The 14,308-nt window shown below is 54.0% G+C and overlaps 1 protein-coding gene across 1 annotated transcript in view; it reads left to right on the top strand.

Annotated features, from left to right (window-relative positions):
- The window catches only part of ASTN2 (astrotactin 2), a gene marked incomplete at its 5' end in the record, with an annotated part of 368,996 nt that overhangs the window by 162,495 nt on the left and 192,193 nt on the right, over positions 1 to 14,308 (top strand). The window contains 3 exons of the mRNA XM_082492552.1: positions 1,851 to 1,935; positions 2,105 to 2,179; positions 2,640 to 2,777. Coding sequence (XP_082348678.1) covers positions 1,851 to 1,935; positions 2,105 to 2,179; positions 2,640 to 2,777 — 298 coding nt within the window. The remainder of the gene's footprint in view (positions 1 to 1,850; positions 1,936 to 2,104; positions 2,180 to 2,639; positions 2,778 to 14,308) is intronic.

Here is a 14,308-nt window from a genome sequence, read left to right as displayed (position 1 = left end):
CAGCCGCCGATGCGAAGGGAGGCGTTCAGGCTGTTGGATGCCAACCGCTGGAGGTGGTTTTTCCCTACTTGCTCTAATTTGTGTGGCAGGAGCTGAGCGCGAGCCGGTGCCCCGCGACTCCCAGCTCTGCTTCGCAAGCACTTTGCGATGTCTCTCGTTTGCAGAGCATATATTTGTTATGTAATAAGCGCCGGGAATTAATGATCCGCGGCATGGCTGGGGAAACTTGCGTACTAAGCACCCAAGGAAAAAATAACTTTTCCTTTTTTTTTTTTTTTTTTTTTTTTTTTTTTTAAAATCACTGCTGGAGCCATTAGGACGCGCGTTTTCTTGCAACGAGACCGCCCCAGCCCCCGGGCACGGCTGAGCCGGAGCAGGGGCTGATGCCGCCGTCTCTTTCCCAGCTCTTTCCCTTTGGAGAAGCAATGTTCCTGCCGCTCCCATTATGAATCATGAGGTTAGCAGCTTTTGACAGATCATAAATCAGTGCTTCGAAATCGCTAGGACAAATCCCAGGACATTTAATCTTTAATATTAGACGTGTTTAAGGCAGTGAATATTTCATGAAGGTGCTGTTGCATTTTAGCACATCATTAGCTGTCTCTTTCTTTTCCCCCCCACTTCTTTTCTTTTTTTCTTTTGCCGCCTCCCCCTTTCCAGGCGGCTCTTCTGTTAAAATCTCAGCGGTTGAACCCCCATCTTGCTCCCTCCTGACAATAAAGCTCTTTACTGTAATCCCTGCGAGGCATTTTAAGAACTTGCTTAGGATCCTGATGAGCACGCAGGTACCTGCCAGTCTGCATTACCGCCGTGATGGGGGTACCCCCCCCCCCCCAGCTTCCTCCCCGGTCCCCACCTCTGCCCGTGTTTACAGCTCAGCCTGCCGTGCCGTCAGGCACGATGGGGAGAGGAGGGGAGGGGGGCGCAAAAAAATCCATTGGCAGGAGCTTGTAACCGAAACTCCACGTGCAAATCCAATTAATCTTTTGGTTTTGCTGTTTTCTGCTCCGGGTTATGTACTTCTACCAAACATGGAATCAATTTGGGCCAAGCACGGTCGGGCTTCTGGTGGGGGAAACATCTTCTCCTGCTGTTAAAAGGGTATAACAGGGTGAGGCAGCACCCAGAGGGCAAAGGGGAGCGGGGCCGAGAGCCCCTTAGCCGCAGGACGGGAGCACGGCATGGGCACTGCCCGCGGAGGATGGAGGTTGGGGCATTTTGTGTCCTCCTGCGGGAGTTTGGGCTGCAGGAGGCTCATCCCATCGCCGTGCGAGGTGGCAGGAGCAGAGGTGGGAAGGGGACGTGGCCAGGATGGGTGAGGAGCATCTCCCCACCCGGGAGGTGCATGGAGGTGGACACTGGCTCTCCTCGAGCGAGGTCCTGATCCCTGCTGAGGAGGGACCCGCTGGCCCCAGCGCAGCCCCGCGGCCAGGGGAGCGGGCAGGGCTCAGCAGGACGCGGGCAGGGGTCGGGTCTGTGGGGACATGTCCGTGTGGGGAGTGTGAGCTGTTCTTGGAGGCCATCGAGCAGAGGTTTGCTGAGCCGGCGGAGCTGCAGGGCTGCACAGGAGCAGACCTTTTGCATCCTGAAATTCCATCCCCAGCCACTGTGGGTGTTACATTATGCTCCAGAAGAGCTACAGGTTTCTTGCAAGCTTTCCACATCTCCTCATCTCCTCCTCCACATCTCTTGGAGGTTTCAGAAGAGTCCAAAGTGCTCCAGACACATGGCAGGGACCAGGAATGGCTGTGAACTAGCAGAGATGGGCAGCAGGGGAGGAAGACCCAACGCCGCAGTTCCTGACATGCCTCTGGTGCAGAGAGGTCTCATTTTCCCCTCTTCTCTTTTAGGAGAGTGCAGTTGCCATGAAGGCTATGCCCCAGACCCCGTCCATCGCCACTTGTGTGTGCGCAGCGACTGGGGACACAGCGAAGGGTGAGTGGTGATGTGATGGTGCGTTTGCTCTGTCTGGGCTCCTGTGTTGGTGAGGAGCCCGGTTCTCCTCCCCACCGGCCATCACCGGCACCAAAGACCCGGGAGTGGCTGTGCCGCTTTCCCTGCCTCGTGACGTGCCACAGCTGCTCTCCCCCTCTCTGCCCCCCAGGCCGTGGCCCTACACCACGCTCGAGCGGGGATACGACTTGGTCACAGGAGAGCAGGCGCCGGAGAAGATACTCAGGTGAGTCAAAAGAATGTTCAACTTGGACATTTGGGAGGGGAGAGACGGTGAGGACATCCCAGCAGATGCTACCTCTTGGTCACTCCTGGCTCCGTCTTATCCTACTCCCTGGGGGACACCAGTGTCGTTTGCCTTTGACAGCCCTGAAAGACTTGTCCATATTCCTCAGCCAGGGAAGGGCTTCCCTTTCACCCCCTTGGTTGAACCCAGCTCAGCAACAGCGAGGACGGTGCACGCATAAAGTCTTCCTGGACTAAAAAGAAGTGCTTGACCATCCCCACATTCTCCCTGTCACATCGCTACCTATTCCTCTCTCATTTGGCTTTCAGGACAAGACCAAATGACTAACTTATCCAATGGTGCCACAACTGCTCTGACTTCCAAATGGTCAGGTGCAGTAGAGGGCCACCACTCACTGTGGACGCTGTGTTCTTGTATGACACGTTTGTCCTTATCCCAGGTCCACCTATAGTTTGGGTCAAGGTTTGTGGCTGCCTGTCAGTAAGAGTTTCGTGGTGCCCCCCGTGGAGCTTTCCATCAATCCTCTCGCCAGCTGCAAGACAGATGTTCTGGTGACAGAAGATCCAGCAGATGTCAGGTAGGAAGCAGATTTCTCGTTTTCCTCATGCTTGAGTGACTATGCTGCTCTTTAAATTGTTATTGAGGATGCGGTAATTTCTATGATGATAAGTTTGATTAATTTTCTTCTAATAAGAAATCAGATGTGATAGCTCTCCGGGCATTTTGGTCCTGATGGGTCTTGGCCAGGCCTGCGTATATAGCTCTGATGTCTGCCAATCCAGTCAGGTAAATTGGTATGAACCCGTGGCCAGGCAATTTCAGCGTGGCTTAAATCTAATGTTAGATTGTATAGCTTAAATTGATGCATTTACCAGTGCGGAGGTGCTATCATGTTTCAGAAACTCATACATATATCACATCCTCCCAACCCTTGATAGTCATCTGTGGTGCTCATGAAGTGCCAAGGTCAGACCCTGGTGAAAGGCCACGTTGCTTGTTCAATTATGATACAACTAGAGGGTTTTTTTCCTTCCTCGAATTCAGTATGCGCCTGGATATTTCTCTGGCTCCCCCGTTTTGGCTAGCGTGTATTTTAACCAGATGTCACTGGGCTTGTGACAGTCTGGTTCAGAAGTGGGACCTAAGAGGGCGTTGCAGGAGGAGGATTGCCCTGGTGGAAGGGGAGACCGTTTGCTGGGAGACCAGGCTGAGGGTGGGCAAAGGGGGTCCCTTGGAAAGGGAGCCAGCCGATACGGTTGTCCTCTGTGCCCCAACTGGAAAGGGAGCAGCAGCCTCTGCCTCGGAGGACAGCAGTGGAGGTGATTGTCCTCCTCTGCCTGGTTTACAAGGGTTGAACTGTAAGCTACAAGGGTTTAACTGTTTAATTCCTAAGGTATTTAGCATGTGTTCCCCTCTCCTCCATTAAATTAAGGTTGAGCCTGTGCTCGTTGGGGGCCGGGGAGTCTCTGTGGTGTCTCCCTTCTTTCTCGCTGCCTTCTGCTGTTGACTCAACACAATTTCCTGACCTGCAAAGTCTTGTCTGTGTTGCGAATCATCTTCCTGGGCACCAGCAGGATCCTTGTATCTCCCAGCCCCTTCTGTCCTGTTTTTTCCCAGAGCAATGGGATGGTGGATTTCCATTTTTCTGTCCCATCATTATGAGTTTTGGCAGGGCTATGGTTGAAGTAAGCACCTACAAAACCTATGGCAGAGCCAGGACTGGTATCCAAGAGGTCCTCACTTCCAAGTGCGTTTTTGTTGCTAATTAGCGCTTGTTCTCTCTCCTGCAAAAAGAGACTGATGGTACATATTTATCACAATTTAGCTCTCTTAGGAGCGTTGTTTTTCTTGTCTGCAGAAGACTACCGCTTTTCATTTGAGAAGGTGAAGGGTCGTCTTGTTGTACGTTAACATTTTCCAAGTCAAAATGCCAGGAGAACGTTATTTCTTTCTTGCCTCTTCACATCTTCGTTAAAAGTACCTTAGCGAAAGCAGAGGCTAGGAAGCTTGCTTTCTGCTCCAGCGCAGTAATTGTCTCCGGGCACTCATCCTTGTGGAAGTGTCTCGGGATGGATGAAAGCCAGGCAGGAGGAGGAGGGTTTCTGGCAGAGGCTGCTGTTGCCTGCTCCCCTCGCAAATGAAACCCAAACTGAGAATTCCAGGTATAAATATTGGAGTGACCCAGGTAGAATAAGGGAGGCGAGTTCACGGCGCTTGTGTCTTACATACAGGAGATGCTAAATTATTAAAACTTTAATAAACGTAATAATAAATATTTGATGTCGAATTATGGAAGGTTTCACAGATACAGTGAAAACCGAAAAGCGATCTATTATTTCTGCATTAGAACTTAAACACTTCTCAAACGGGGATCAGGCTTCTAGCTCGGGGTCCCGAGCACCCCGGGGTGGGTGGAATCCAAGGGGGTACCGCCTGAGCGGAGCGTGATGGTGCGGAGGAGCTAATGCTGGGGCTGGTCAGATCCACCGGCGTCAGTGAGCCGGGATGTAGCTGTGTTGGTGCTCATGGGCATCACATTGGCCTATCTCTGAGAACCTCCTCTGAGGTTCTTGGGTGCTTTCACGCAGTGCGAAAGGTACTTTTAGAGCTGTTTATCTTGTAGCCTCTTTGCTTTGTCCCTCTGGACTGGGACAAGTGTTGGTAACTTCTCAAGGGAGGTTTGGTGGTTCAGGTGTCAGGATGATGACCCGTAATGTCAGACCTACCGTCAGAGGTGAACATCTGCTGTCCGTTGTGTGGGTGTTCAAACGCAGCCATCCCTCTGCACGGGAAGGACCTGTTCCCTGGGCTGTGGGACTGCGGTGGCACTGCTGTCCCTCCGTGCTGGCAGCTCCTGCGGGTGGTCCTGCAGCACCTGAGCTCTGATACAGTCTCGTCCCCATGCCAAGGGGCAGATCCTGGGCTGTATTACACCCGCAGCAACACGGCCGCATCTCAGCACCCGGAGTGCCGTGTTTGCGGTCCTGTAACACTGTGATGGTAGCTCAGCCCTGTATTTCTCCTGTGTCTTTAATGACGAGCGTGCTGCATTCCTCCAGACCTTTCATTAGTCTGACACCTTTTGGCTCCGGGGTCACTTGTCTTGAAGAGTTTAATGGAGGGAAATTGCAGAAAGCCTGGTTTGGAGAAAACAAGTGATGAAGTCGTTACAACTCCCAGGGTTAAAGGTTCAAACGTGGCCTTGTGTTTTTATGAAGATGCTTGAGGCTGCGGAAGGGCCAGGTGGGGCTCTTCCTTTCAGCAGCTCTCTGGAGAAACGCTGACTCCCTGCTGCCTCTCTGGAGGGATGCTCTTCTCCGTGTGTTTCGCCGCCGAGGGCTTTGTTGGATGGGGACGAAGAGCCCGAGCCTCCTCCCGCTGCTGCAGCCAAGTCGTTAGAGAAACTTCCTGCAGACAGGAGCCAAAAGCTCTCCCTGCAAACGTGCCACCGGGGATGCTCCGGCGGGCGCTGCGGCATGAGTGGGGAGAGATGCAGAACTTGGTGGTGGAGGTTTAAGGTCTGTGCATCATAAATTAAGCACAAGGGTGCTTAGAGTTAATGAAAATTTATATATAATTTGTCAGTAACCACACTGAGCATCCCCTCCTCGACCGCGGAGTCTGATCCTCCACGCGATGATCATGTCGGTCACACGTCTGGGATCCTGGAGACCACGCTAACGGCGATGCCTTTGCTGGTGTGAGGATGGCCAGCGGCGCTGTGCGGCTCTCCCCGTGCTGGGAAGCCTCTGGTCCCAGGCTGGGCAGGCTGCCCCAGCGGCGCATCCCCTGCCTGGACAAGAAACGCCTCCCAGTCCCACCTTATCTCGCTTGTTTTCAAGACCTGCCTTTATGCCCCTCTCCCCATTGCTCCTGTCCCTCTCTCTTTTCCTTTTTTCTCCCATAACCTGGTGTTACGTAGTAGCCCATATTCACAGTCATCCATATTCATTTTAATAAATTGCTATCAGGTGTTCAGTCCTTCCGCTGGCCTTCCCCGGACATCTTGCCATCTGTTTTTTGGCCCGTTAGGAGGTACCGCTTGTCCTGTGGGACCAGGAACGGCTTTAATTGTGGCGGCGTACGCTGCTCTGCCGCATCGGCAGCTCCCGGGGAGGATGCGCACCCGCCGCCCCTGGGTCCCACCCCCGGGGGAGATAATAAAAGCATCCCTTGGGGTGCAGCCAGCTGCGGAGGACCAAGAGGGGAGATAACCCGGGGACAGAGCACGGCACTGGGAAACGCCTGGTGGTCCTGGTTCATCGTGCCACCTGCTCTGCAGGAAAGTTGATAATTTCTGATGAGTGACTATAAATCAGAGGCGCGAGCCTCAGCTGCCGCCTGACATGACATATAGCTCTATCGTTATGGCAACCATAGAAACAAATAAAATCCTTTGCCTTCACTTGACAAGCCTTTGAGATGTCCTGATGGAGAGACAAGTGTTCAGCGGCAGAATGAATTCTCTTGAACTCGCTGTCGATTCATCTTCGTTTTGCTCCCAAGTGAGCCCCTTTGCTCTCTGAATTCTTTGCCAAAGTACAGTCAACTGGATTTTTTATTTTTTATTTATTTTATTTGTTTGTTATTTTATTTTTGGTTCTCTCGGTGGTGGCAGAGAGCTCTGCTCCCCAGCTCTGCGCCCACATGCGTCCCGTCTCATGTTGAGGATGGGAGCTGGGCTTTTTGCTCCCTGCCGGTGGCTTTCCCCGGCTCAGCCCTGCTGTGCCCTTGCGACACCACCGCTGCCCCAAGGCTTACAGGGGGTTTGCAGTGATTTTTTGCAGGGGTTTTGCAGTGATTTTGGCACTTGTGATTTTGCGAGGCAGTGATGAGCGCTGTGGTGTGAGGCTCTCTGGGAGCGGAGGAGGATGAGAAGCGAAGCGAATGAGAAAGGCAAAGGGAATCTGGGCCAGGAGAGGGGAAAGAGCTTTGCCGTGGCCACACTGTCGCAGCAGCAGAGCCCATCTGCCCCACGACTTGGCCTCGCGCCTTATCTGCGGGAGCACAGGAAAATGGGTGCTGCTGCAGGTGAGCACCACTGAGGCTCAGGAGGTCAGCTGGGCCGTTCCCCGCGGGCAGGAGCGGGCAGAAGGCACCTTGCCAGCTCTTCTTGCCGTTTGGTGCAGGAGATGCTGTGGGAACTTGGTCTTTTTTTCCCCTTTTTCTGCCTCTGGGAGCAGAGCTGGCTGTGATTTCTGGGTGCTGGATGCTGGAGGGACCCTCAGCCAGGAGGTCAGGGGAGAGGGGAAAGACTGTTTTCAGGGTGTTCCTCAGCGGGGAGCTGCCTGCGGAGGCTTTTGCTCCGTTGGTGCCAATAAAGCGTCCGTGAGCAGCTATCAGCGGGTGCCCGTGATGAATGGACGGCTTCACATGATGGAGCAAATTGATCATTGCATCACCAGGCACAACTTACTCATTTCTGCAAAGAGGGCAATTCATTACCGTGCACATCACAGAGACACCGTCATTCCCGCAGATAACGGCCCCGCCGCTCTGGCCGGGGCTTCTTATCACCCCACCACGCCGTCGTCTCGCGAAAAGCGGTGGAGAAGCAGCTTGCGGTGCTTAACACAGGGATAACGGCAGCCTTTGGCCTCATCCTCTGGAGGGGAAGGACAGATGCTTTGCAGAGATGCAGCCACCGGCCCCTGCTCTGCATCTGTCAACTTAGCATCATCCTGGCTGCTTACGGGGATTTTGCCTGCTCCCTGCCTCCCGCTTTGATTTATGAGAGCGGGTTAGAAGAGTCAGGTACGTCTCCCGTGGCTGCGGGGTGACTAAATGGAGACGGAACCTTGCAGCGGCCACCAAAGGGTGTGAACAGCAAAACGAGAGGAATTACAGGAGTGGTGAGATAGGGAGATAGGGAAATACGGACAGAGAGGAAAGGGAGGGAAAAAAAACCCCAAACTGAAGCTGAACTCACCCAGGGGGTGTCTAGGATAGGTCAGAATTGAAAGGCGGGTCACCCAGCACCTCTGGGAGGGCGCAGGGACCTCACTGCCCTCAGCACGTCTCTTCCTCATCCATCGCCAGCCCTGGGTGATCTTTCACGCCCAGAAGCAGAGGGACATTTCAGCCCTCCCTCTTCAGCGCCTTTTAATGATTCCTGCTACAGTTATGCCGAGTTCAGACTCTCTCTGTGCTCCGGTCCTTTGGAGCACTGCATTTTGGAGGTCTTTATGCAGGGCTGTAAAACTGCCCAGAAAATGATCAAACCCCTTAGGGCGGTGGTGGCTGTAAATTTGGATCTGATTCGTAGGCAAATCCCTCGCAGGGAGCAGCAGCACCAGTTTGGCAGCTGAGCGATTGTTGTTCTTCTCGTCCACGGAGCCACAGAGCCCAGGAGGGAAAAACAACCCGACAAGCGAACAGATTTTGTTTATATATTTATTGAGACAATTAAAACAACTCTGACAGCCGCCAAATATGTAAATGCTGTCTCGCACCCTGAATGATTCCTTTTAATGTATCTGGGATCCCCCCTCACAGAGTAGGGTTTGGCACTGGACTCTGCAGCCGCCCCTGACGCCAGATCTGCTGCCGGGAGCTGTGTGTCCGTCCGTCCGACCGCCTGGGGACGCAACACCCAACCGTCCATCCAACCGGCTCCATCTGTGGTGGAGCGGGGTCCTGCCGGCGCCGAGACAAGCGGCGAGCGCAGAGGGCTCAGAGGGGGAGGCAGGGGCTCGAAAACCCCGTGCCGATGTGTGAGCTTAGCAGAAAGGGTGATGCAAGGCGGCGAAATCAGGCCCGGGGTTTCTTCAATGAACGGAGTTCTCCTGTCCCTGTTTGATGGTGTTATTTGTTTTTATGTCCCTGCCTTTGCTTTCTGTTAAACACCGGCTGAGGTGTGCTTTGTAGCTGCCTGTTCAAAGTGCAGCCCCGTGGCCTCTCTGTTTATACAGCCTGTCTGTACTACTTTTCCCGAATTACACTTTTTTTTTCTCCCTATTTGATTTTTTTTTTTTTATTTTTGCCTTTGTGTGCATCTCCCGCCTGGGAAGGGGACCAGAAGGTTTGCAGACAGGAGAGGCACCAGGCGGTTCATCCCCTGACCCCGACGGGGGGGGGAGCTGTGCGGCAGCACGGTGCTGGGACGGTGGGGACCTGTGCCAGGCTTGGAACAGAGACCCTCTGCTCTCCTCCTCCTGCTGCCGTGCTGGGGAGGGAGCTGCGGTGCCTCTGGAAAGGGTCAGGTCGCTGGGGATGGATGCAGCGGTGCCAGGTCAGCGCTGGTTGCGGGTACTTGAGCCCCAGCAAGGGCAGAGTATTTGGGGTCAGCTCTGCCCTCCCCCATTTCAGAGCAAGCCAACCCCCATCGCCTTCACCCAGCGGCAACCGAGAGCGTGCGGCTGCCCGGCCGGACAGCGGGAGGGACAGGATTTCCTGGGAGCCTGGGGAAGGATGCTGTGAGTCACTGCCCTCTCTCCCAGCGCTGTCCTCAGCAGCTCTGTCCTTAAGGCCCCGAGACGCTCCGGGGCAGGTGGGACAATGGTCTGGATGAGCAGCTGTCCTTCAGCTTAGCTGTGTCACTGGGGGATGCGGTCCCAGGTGGGGCAGTGACATTGGGAAAAGCTTTTCTTCAGCTATTTCCTAATGCAACTTAGTGGAAAGAGCTGTCACCGTCCACCAGCCAGTTCTGATGGGATTTCAGTTGCCTTAAACTTGCCCGACGTGGACCGTGTCTGCTCCTCCTTTCTCGTTTTTATCTCCCGTAACTACCGTTGGATCATTTCATCCAGAGGACAGAACTGATAAAATTCAGCTGAGCTGAAACGTTCCTGGGAGCGTGCCAGGGACCTGCGACAGGCTCCGCAGCCGGCGCGGGGGAGGAGAAGCCACCTCGGTGGAGATGGCGGTAACGGAGGTGGACGTGAACAGGGGGACTTTGTCCTTCTGTTTTAAGGGCACCGCAAGAAGACACTGTCCCTTGCAGGCTTGGAAAGGACTCCTGGAGAAGATGGACCTTTAGGTTTATTTTTATGTTTGGGTTTTTTTTAACTGCTGCAGGGAAGGGGGGGGATGCACATGTTGCTGCAGAGGAACATCGTTCTTGCCATGGAGGGACAAGGGAAGGCAGCTCTGTGCAAACCAGACAAAACTGTAGGGGAAAGCTCCCGTTCAGCTCGCACCTCGGGGTGGGCAGCGACCGGGCAGGCACCGCGGTGGCCAAACCCCGAGGCGTGGGTGGCCGGGGCCGGGCACGGGGGCGGCCGCAGGCATGGCCAGCGAGCCGGGACGGCCACGCTCTCTGAAGACTAATGAAGTTGATTCATTTCAGCTCCTGCTCCTGAGCAGCCGGGGCTGGGCTACTGTTCCCATCGGCTCCGGTGGACTGGGTACAGTGCCCCACCACCACGGCTGCTGTTCCCGAGGGATTTGCTCCGCTCCAGGATGTCACCCCGGCTCCTGGGGTGATTTATTAGGGCAAAATGCCCTCCGTTCTTCCCACCAGCCTCGGGGCAGCCTCAGGAGCCATCGCTGCAGCGCGTTCCAGAGTAACTTTGCTCATGCCGTGCTGGTCCTTCTTATTCCAGGCGGTTTCCAGATGCTCTGCAGGCTCTCCCCAGCTCCCGACCTCCAGGCAGAGGAGCAAAAGCAGCTCCAAACGAGGTTCAAAGGACTGAAAAGCTCAGCACGTGGTTTAGAGACAGCATCGGTGCTGCACGGAGCAGGGGACAGTGCACTCTCTCTGGCGTTGCCCATTTGGCTCAGGAAACCTTTCCGTGCTTTGCCACAGCCGGACCGGACCGTGTGTCAGCCACAAATCATCTGCCCCTTCCCTCCGCTTTGCCCAGGTTTCGTGTCGTTGTCCCTTTCCGTCTGTTTATCTGCTGCTTACTCGCCTTAGATGTTTATAAGTACCTGTCAGGTCTTTCTCTGGTCTCCCCAAATCTGGCTGCTGGCTACAGAGTGAAAAGCAAAAGCTTTCTCAACCTTTTCCTGCTGCTCCATGTCTAAAGCCCAGAGGACCGGTGGGCGGTGATGCTTTCCTGGGCACTACGCTGGGGTGCATTAAGCAGGATACTTTGTTGAGTGACTAAATCAAAGAGCGGTGCCAAGCTGGAGAGGTTTGGAAGGAGGGCTGGGGAGCAAGCAGGGGAAAAAAGAAATCAGGAAAATTAGGTGAAGCTTTGCAAAAAAAAAAAAAAAAAAAAGTAATCCCACCTTGGGAATTGCCCTGCTTTCACTGCCGGAGGAATTACTGTGCCATAATCAATTCAGCTCTAGACATTTCCTGCAGTGTTTTTGATATAATGAGGTGCTATTGGCTGCAGCCAAGTGCCTTTTATCATAACGCAGAGAGGTGCAGTTGGGGACCCACTGCCGCGCCGTGCCGCGGGCTGCGCTGCGCTGGGGTCCGGGCTCCGGCGGGGCTGAGCAGTGCTGGGGTCCGGGCTCCGGCGGGGCTGAGCAGTGCTGGTGGCGGCTGGGAGGGAGGCATGGGGAGGAGGGTGTTGATGGACCACAAGGTCTGTACGTAATTCATATATCTCCTCCGCGGGAGGGAATGAGTGTGTCTGGTAGTGAGCAGGCACTGGGGGGGAGGCAGGTGGGGGGTGAAGAGCCCCCAGTTGCACCTAGGGCAGGTTCAGGTCTGTTGACACTGTGGCTGGGTGGCTTTTAGGGAAGGTATTCACGTCTCCTGCAAACAGGAGGTGCGGGAGTTGCACGCTGGGGTTTGTCCCAGGCATGACGTAGCCGGGTCACTCGGTGCCGGCCGATGTTGGTTCCCCTTAACTGTAAGGCAAGACTGGCTCAGGCTGGGGTAGCGTCCCCCGCTGCTGCTCAGCCTCCCGGCTGGTGGCTCTGCCGTGGGCTGTCCCCCTGCCACTGCCATGCCACCTCCAGCCCAGCGCTGCCCCTGCACTGCTGTGGGCTCTCTCCCAGCGGCAGCTCATCGGGAGCCGTGCTGAACCCAGCAGCACACAATTAAACACCGGCTAATACTTCCCCACTACTGCGGAGGGCTTAAAATGACATGAATGAAGAAGCTGAGAATTAAGGCAGGATACTGTGTAAATATGCACTGAGCTTTTGCAGTACAAAGTCTCTTTATTCAGTTCAGTCCACATTTCCTTTTTTTTTTTTTTTTTTTTTTTTTTAATCAGTGCATATCTAGCACAGATGGGCCAGAGCTGTTTGCTCTGAAACGTGGTTGCTCTGGAGTGGGACACAGCTTGGCGTTAATGATAAAGTTGTGGGTGGTTCAATAAAGGGCTCCTTGACCCATGGAGTCCAAGGGGTGAATGCATTGCTTATAACCACCCATATCCGACATGATCTATATGTGTAACAGGTCCCTGACATGTGCTAGGGCTTATCTACCTGAGTAGACGCTGTGGAGCAGCTATTCTGCACTGCCTCCCCAGGGGGATGCCCTGAAAACCCATGGGAACGGATGGAGTTATAAGCCACAAGGCTCTTGATCTCAGCCCCTCTTTTATTCCATACGTGCCCGTGCTGACAGCCCGTAATCTGACATTTACCCTTTATTAACTCAAAGCCTGCCCTTATTTTGCAGCCTGACCTTTCAGCTCGATAGCAGCCATGCTTTTTTCCCAGGGAGCAGTGTCGGCAGAGGCTGAGTGCCGTCTGGGCAAGCGTTGGCAGCGGCCGCCGGCCCGGCGCACAGCCCGGCCGTGCCTGGGTCCCTGCCTGCGGGCTTGGTAGGTGTTGAGCGGTGGTACCCGGTTTCCTCCTCTTGTTGCGTGGTGATGCCTTCTTTCGGGGAAGCTGTGGGTTTCTGCTCGCCTCCTGCCCACAGCCACTCTTCGTGGGGGTATTTCACCTATAAGTTGGTAGTTGGCTTCTGTTTGGGTCCAAAGGGTGTTGACTGTTGTTTTACTGACAGATAAATGAGCCCTTGTAGACCTGCTCCATGTGGTTGGGATGGGCACCACTGTAAGGCAAGATTATTTATTATGGATGGATTATTCCAGGATATCTGTAATAGTCTGCATCCAGCTCTGGAGTCCCCAACATAAGAAGGACATGGACCTGCTGGAGCGAGTCCAGAGAAGAGCCACGAGAATGATCCGAGGGCTGGAGCACCTCTCCTATGAGGAGAGGTTGAGGGAGTTGGGGCTGTTCAGCTTATTGCGGTCTTCCAGTCCCTAAAGGGGGCCTACAGGAGAGCTGGGAAAGGACTTTTTACTGGGGCATGTAGTGATAGGACGAGGGGGAATGGCTTTAAACTGGAAGAGAGCAGGTTCAGATTGAACATGAGGAAGAAGTTTTTCCCTGTGAGGGTGGTGCGGCACTGGGACAGGGTGCCCAGAGAGAATTCTATGACTCTGTCTATGAATCTGTTCTCCTTAGTTCTTGCCCTTTCTGAATAGGTGGTTCATGTTCCCCATTCCTGTAGGGAGCTGTTGACGGATCCTGCGTCTCCCCTTGGGAAAGGACACCCGGGGGAAGCAGGGTGTGGTGCTTGACTTATTTGAGCTGAGAAGCCAATGCTAGATGTGTTATGAGACCTGGCTTCTTCTCGTCCTTACAGGAGCTTCTCAAGGACTTGAGGTAGGAGCAGATCATCTCTAGCTGGTGTGACCGTAGGCAAACCTGAGCTTGCCCTTCCCACCCTCCCATGGGGCTGGTGGGTGCAGGTGCAGGGACCCTCCTGGGTTTGTGTCAGTTTGACTTGTTGTCAGACCAGTGTGATGACATGGATTTTTTGGGGATGAAAGCCACAATTTGTGCCTGAACATAGCTGATACGTGATCGGGATAGAGGAGAGTCAAGAATAGCTGCCATTGACCTGAAGGGCTTTTTGTGGCATCTCATTTGGAGCTTGAGGAGAGTTAGAGACTCCCTTTTTCCTGGTAAAACCGGCATATGCTGCATCACAGGCAATTAATTATAAACAGAAACCTCCTCTTGTATTGAAGGCTGGTTTATAGAAAGGAAAAAAAAAAAAGGAGCTTTTAGTCTGAAAAACTTCATTGCAGTAAAAATAGCGCCCGGCTTGTTTATAAAGCACAAAGGAGCAGGAGACGGGCTCAGAAGCAGCAGGGGTGACCAGGTGGGGGGACAGAGCCTGTATTTGGGGACCAGCTGTGCTCATCTGCTGCTCAGCTCTGGGGTGGAAAAGAAACCGCA

The sequence above is a fragment of the Vanellus vanellus genome (genome assembly GCF_965231255.1).
Source record: "Vanellus vanellus genome assembly, chromosome: 18".
NCBI lineage: Eukaryota > Metazoa > Chordata > Aves > Charadriiformes > Charadriidae > Vanellus > Vanellus vanellus.
The sequence above is the reverse complement of the archived record's forward strand: the minus strand, read 5'-3'. Positions and strand labels throughout refer to the sequence as shown.